Below are 6397 nucleotides of genomic sequence, written 5' to 3'. Positions count from 1 at the left end.
GCGAACATATGATTTGAACATGCCTTCCGGGATGTGGGGTCCCGGATTTGAACTCACACACCCCTTAAACTCAACTCACACCCAGACTACTACAATGGACTTTAAATGTTAAGTAAGAGGTAGTCAGTAATTGTTATTGTTATGATTACAATAAATATAATCATAACCATAATGATTATACTTCACTTATTTGTCCAATTGAAGTGTCTAAATGGCATGCCTTCTTTTAGTTTTAGGGAAGCAGAAACCCTCCTTGGTGAGCTTTTCATTCATTCATTCATCAGACAAACAGTCTCTCCCGCAGGACTCGAAAGGACTCAGTCAGACGAAGCATCCGACGCAGAGTACAGGTTGCGCTGAGGAGAGACAGGGTTTCGCAGTCTTGCAGAAGACCGGGGGAACGGAAACAACCTCCAGAACCTGTCGCAGCACAGTTTAAGGGCCAGAAGGGAGAAGTAGGTGCGGTTTTGGCAGTGCAGAAAGAAAAACAGCGACAGAGAGCGTGCACTCCCAAAGTAAGTCAAGATGAGGATCATGATCAAAGGCGGTGTTTGGAAGAACACCGAAGACGAGATTCTGAAGGCTGCTGTCATGAAATATGGGAAGAACCAGTGGGCTCGCATCTCATCGCTGCTGGTTCGCAAGTCGGCCAAGCAATGTAAAGCCCGCTGGTATGAATGGCTTGATCCGTCGATCAAGAAGGTATGCTGCACGTCTCTCTTGCTGTCTGCATGATCTTTAGTTCCTCTGACAATGACATTGTATAGCTGAAAGAGCTGTCTGTCACATGGTTTTCATGTTTATGTGTGCAGACGGAGTGGACATGCGAGGAAGATGAAAAGCTGTTGCACCTTGCTAAGCTCATGCCCACACAGTGGAGAACCATTGCTCCCATTGTCGGACGCACGCCAGCTCAATGTTTGGAGCGGTACGAAAAACTTCTAGATGCAGCCTGTGCCAAAGATGAGAACTATGAGCCCGCAGATGATCCAAGGAAGCTCCGGCCAGGTGAGATTGATCCTAACCCCGAGTCCAAACCTGCCAGACCAGATCCAGTTGATATGGATGAAGATGAGAAAGAGATGCTGTCAGAAGCCAGGGCTAGATTAGCGAACACACGAGGGAAAAAAGCAAAGAGGAAAGCCAGGGAAAAACAGTTAGAGGAAGCAAGAAGGCTTGCCTCATTACAGAAACGGAGGGAGCTTAAAGCTGCAGGCATTGATGTCAGGCATAGGCGGAGAAAGCAGAGGGGTATAGATTACAATGCCGAAATACCTTTTGAGAAGAAACCACCTCCTGGCTTTTTTGACATATCACAAGAGCAAAGGCCTGTTGAGGAACCACAGTTCCCCACCACCATTGAGGAACTGGAGGGTAAAAGGCGAGTGGACATGGAGGCTCAGCTGAGAAAGCAGGATGTTGCTCGCAACAAAATTGCCCATCGACATGATGCACCTTCTGCTGTTATGCAAATCAATCGGTTGAATGATCCTGAAGCGGTTCGCAAAAGGTCTAAACTGATGCTTCCTCCCCCACAGATTTCAGATCGTGAACTGGAGGAGATAGCCAAGATGGGTTACACAAATGATTTGCTGCTGGGGGATGACACAGGTGAGGGCACAGGTGCCACTCGTGCTTTGCTGGCCAGCTATGGCCAAACTCCACGACTTGGAATGACACCTCTTAGAACACCTCAGAGGACACCAGGAGGAAAAACGGATGCAATTATGATGGAGGCTGAGAATCTTGCCCGACTGAGGGAAATCCAGACTCCTCTTTTGGGTGGTGAGAATCCGGAATTGCATCCATCAGATTTTTCTGGTGTTACCCCTAGAAAGAAGGAGATCCAGACCCCAAACCCTATGGCAACACCTATGCAAACCCCTTCTGGAAGCATGGGGTTGACTCCCTCAGCTCGGATGACTCCTGGTAAGGAGTTGTCTGTTTATAACACTCCTAAGGGCACTCCTATTCGGGATGAACTGCATATAAATGAAGGAATGGAGACACCATACGAGAGTGCCAAGGCTGAAAAGGCAAGGCAAGCAGAAATAAGGAGGAACTTGAGAGCAGGTCTACTAGATCTTCCTGCCCCGAAGAACGAGTATCAAATCGTGGTACCTGAGTTGCCTACAGAAGAACCTGAGACTGTGGAGGAAGTGGAAGAGGATATGTCAGATAAACTCGCCAGGGAACGAGCAGAGGAAGCAGCAAGAGAAGCAGCACGCTTGCGGAAGCGCTCCAAGGTGTTGCAAAGAGAGCTTCCACGGCCATCGCAAAGCTCAGTTGAATGGTTGAAAAGGACCTTGCTACATGGAGAAGATGGCAAAGGTACAGTTGTACCTGCCACACTACTTGAACAGGCAGATGAGCTAATAAAAAAGGAAATGCTTGCTGTTTTGGAGCACGACAATTCTAAATATCCTTTTGAAGACTCATCGGGGAAAGAGAAGAAGAAAACTGGCAAGAAGGTTCCAAATGGGAAAGTGCAGGCTGTAGTCCCACAGATTGAGGAGTTTGAAGAGGAGGACCTGATTCAGGCAAGTTAACAAACATATTAAAGTATCTGGTGACTTGTTTATTGATTAGAAAATGGTATGGACAAAACAAAGATCACATTTTGTCAGAAACTCAGATTCCGCTCTGGTCTTCATGTGCATACCTAAAGAGATTACATAGTAGTCTCTTTAAAAAAAGAACTGTTCTGTGAGTTACAAGCAGCAGATGAATGCGCACATACCTGTGACTCTGCTGGAATCTGCACATCCCAGTAAACAATCTTACTGTCAAGGGGTGTAGTACTTTTGAAGGGTTTTACATGTGCAAATTTTCTTTGTTTTGGCAGCTGAAGGTCGTCTACTGTCCGTTGACAAGTTTTGCAATGGTTCTCTATAAATTATTATGCCTCATGCATAACTTCCCTGAGATGTAAAGCCTTTTGGTGAATTCTAGACACTTTAGTGAATGTACATGCTAAAGTCATTAGTCTATTCTACACACTTTAGTGAATGTACATGTTAAAGAGGGAGTTGAATTGACCCTCCTTGAGTGAAATGGACCCAACTTGACCAACTTTTGAGGGGATCACTGTGCAGATCCATTATTCAACACTAATGCATTTCCTAGTGGAAGGGAGTCCGGTTCAGACCCCAACTTGTCCTTGGATCTTGCCAGTGAACTATAAAATGCACTTTAAATTTTCAAAGCAAAATCATCCGCTAAATTGTCAGTCAGACCCAAGAGATCATGAGTCCATTGTTGCATGCTAGTACTGGCCTATGGAGTTTATTACTACTATTACGCTAATTGTGCCAAGTGTGCTGTTATTTTGATGTGCAAGGATTAAGATGTATTACGCTTTGTTCATATTAGCTCAGTAAGAACTGTTCATATGAGTTTTGAACATTACTCAATTGTGTTTTCATGTACTTGTGCCATTGAAGATCTTTGCTGATTCTGTTCATACTGTTCTTTATCAGGCGTCAAAGTTAATAGAAGAGGAATCAAAATTTTTACGGTCAGCTATGGGGCATGATGATGCAACTGTAAATGAATATGCAGAGTACAGGGATGCCTGTGTTGAGGATATGATGTACTTTCCTTCTCGTCAGAGCTATGGGCTTGCAAGTGTTGCAAATAACAGTGATAAGTTATCTGCATTACAGTATGAGTTTGAGACTGTGAAGAAGCATATGGAAGGAGAAACCAAAAAGGCTGTGCGGCTGGAACAAAAACTGAAAATAATTACACATGGCTATCAGGTACTTCATCCTGTTTGCAAGCAGTTCTCATCTCCAATCATGTGCAGAAGGGAAGTTGAAATGATGCTTGTGAAATAAGTTGACTAATTTCATGCATGTCTGAACTTGAAAATGATGGCATTACATGCTAAAGCTAGAGGCTTTCTAGCTAATCCCCTTGATTTATTTGCTCTCCCATTTTTAGTGATGCTACTTTTGTTATGCATTCCATTTTTGGTGATCAGTAACAATTAAGTGGAGGAGTTAGAATGCTGGAATGGTATTCTTAGCTTTTTTCTCCAGGCTAACCTATAATTGCATTAATCTGGAATTGTCTATGTTGAATGTGAGTTTTTTTTTCCAAGCAAACATATTTTTGAACATTGACGATGTGGATGCAGGTGAGAGCAGAGGGTTTGTCAAAGCAAGTAGATTCATTATTTAAAGAGGCGGACACATTAGCAACGGAGCTCGAAGCTTTTCATGTTTTGCATGGACAGGAGCAGCTTGCAGGTCCCCTTCGCATTGAAACTCTGAAAGAGGCTGTGAAGCAGCAAAGTGAACGGGAGCGGCAATTGCAGCTTAGATATGAAAATCTTATTGTCGAACGGGAGAATTGGAAGATGCTAATCCAAGAGCATGATGCTGCAGTAGCCCGAGCTGCTGAAGAGCAAGCTGCTCGAGAGGCTGAGGCTGCTGCTGCGCGGGAAGCTGAGGAGGCTGCTGCTGCTGCTTTACGGGAAGCTGAAGCCCGAGCTGCTGAAGAGCAAGCTGCTCGAGAGGCTGAGGCTGCTGCTGCACGGGAAGCTGAGGAGGCTGCTGCAGCACGGGAAGCTGAGGCCCGAGCTGCTGAAGAGCAAGCTGCTCGAGAGGCTGAGGCTGCTGCTGCACGGGAAGCTCAAGAGGCTGCATCCCAAGCTGCACAAGAGCAGGCTTCACGAGAGGCTGAGGAGACTGCAGCCCAAGTGGCACAAGTGCAAACTCAGGAGGCTGAGGCTATTGCTGTGCAGGGAGCTGAGGAAGCTGCAGCCCGAGTTGCACAAGTGCCAAATCAGGAGGCTGAGGCTGCTGCTACGCAGGGAGGTGAGGAGGCTGCGGTCCAAGCTGGAGTTGCTGGTCAAGAGGCCGAGGCTGCTGTTGTGCAGGAAGCTGAGGAAGCTACAGCCCAAGCTGCACAACAGCAAGCTGCTGGAGAGGCTGAGGTTGCTGCTGTGCAGGGAGCTGAGGCAGCGGCCCAAGCTGGAGCTGCTGCTCAAGAGGGTGAGGCTGCTGTTGTGCTGGAAGCTGAGGAAGCTACATCCCAAGCCGCACAACAGCAAGCTGCTGGAGAGGCTGAGGCTGCTGCTGTGCAGGAGACTCAGGAGTCTGCAGCCCGAGCTGAGGAAACTGTAGCCAACACTGCACAAGAGGCTGAGAAAGCTGCAGCTGGACGAAAAGAAGATGAGGCGATTGTTGAAGAAAACCCTGGCATAAATGCTGCTGTGGTTGAACCAGAGGCAATGGTGGTTGATCAGTGTATGGATGAATGATACTTAATACAAAAATTTTCTCATAAAAGAAAGCATTCACTAAACTTGAGCTTTTGCTTGTCCATTAGTGTACATGAGGCTTGAAAAGCTTAATCATGTCTAAATCAGAGGAATTTGCATTGTTCATGGCATATCATCAACAGAAGGGAAGTTGTAGAAAGTAGTGCTGAAATTTTGTGTAAAGTGACGATTTTAGATGGCTGTAACTATCCATAATGATGTAGGCTATAAGATTGAATATTCTCAAGGAATGAGCTTTCAGCTGGGTCTTAAAAGTAAAGTGCCTCCATCGTGGTATCACTAAAAAGTGTGTATGTATATATAATTTTTCCATAATAGATTGTGCTCACAAGATCTGGCAAATTAAAAGGGCAGCATAATGGGATTTTAAGATCAATACAGGTGAAAATCTGCCCTTGAATGCCAACAGAGTAATCCGAGCTTGGGAACAGTGGCACTGCTCAAATAGAATAGCTTTTAGCAGCTGCTCAGCCTTGTTTAAATTATATCCATGATGATGATGGTGAGATTGGAATTGAGTCGTGGGGTTGGAAGGTCCTGAACTGCCTGCAGTATTGGGGAAAGGGGAACTGATACTTCTGTTAATCAAGGTTGTGTATGTGTTTTTATGTAAACGGTAAATGGATATAATAAAGCTTCCTATCAATTGGTAGTATACTAGAGTTTGAGTAGTTCAAAAGAACTTAAATGATAGTATATGTATGCACATACTATGCAGTGTGCAGACTTAAGTATGCGTGCATGTGTGCTGATACACATCTTTCATACATGCTTTTATGTCTATTTTCACACACATACTAAGTGTGATTGCATGCTTGTGGACCTATGCTTTGGGTTTGCCCAAGTGGGTCTTGCTTGTGTGCATGGATCACAAGCTGCATAATGTAGTACATGATTCTAGGCCAAGGCTGCGTTGATGGTCTATGAGATTGCAAGGTCAATGATTCACCACCCATGCCTGCTCATGTACATTACTTTCACCAAGCACTAAAATGATTGATGTGGACATATCTTCAAACTCCAAGTTATAGGATGACTCACAAGCTGTAGGCTTCTCTGGCACGGGAGGTTTTGCAATAGGTTTGTCACATGAACATGAAGAAACAA

General features: G+C 45.1%; 1 protein-coding gene across 1 annotated transcript; it reads left to right on the top strand.

The window, feature by feature from the left end:
• The first annotated feature begins 221 nt into the window (after positions 1-221).
• CDC5 (cell division cycle 5) lies at positions 222-5313 on the top strand. Its single transcript, XM_087665051.1, has 4 exons — positions 222-702; positions 813-2540; positions 3480-3761; positions 4142-5313. Exons 1-4 carry the CDS (start codon positions 526-528, stop codon positions 5267-5269), a joined length of 3315 nt encoding a protein of 1104 aa, XP_087521177.1. The 5' UTR covers positions 222-525; the 3' UTR covers positions 5270-5313.
• Positions 5314-6397: the final 1084 nt, after the last annotated feature.

The sequence above is a fragment of the Lygodium microphyllum genome, chromosome 24, assembly GCF_053477565.2.
Source record: "Lygodium microphyllum isolate KBCC chromosome 24, Lygodium_microphyllum_v1.1.10, whole genome shotgun sequence".
Classification (NCBI taxonomy): domain Eukaryota; kingdom Viridiplantae; phylum Streptophyta; class Polypodiopsida; order Schizaeales; family Lygodiaceae; genus Lygodium; species Lygodium microphyllum.
The sequence above is the reverse complement of the archived record's forward strand: the minus strand, read 5'-3'. Positions and strand labels throughout refer to the sequence as shown.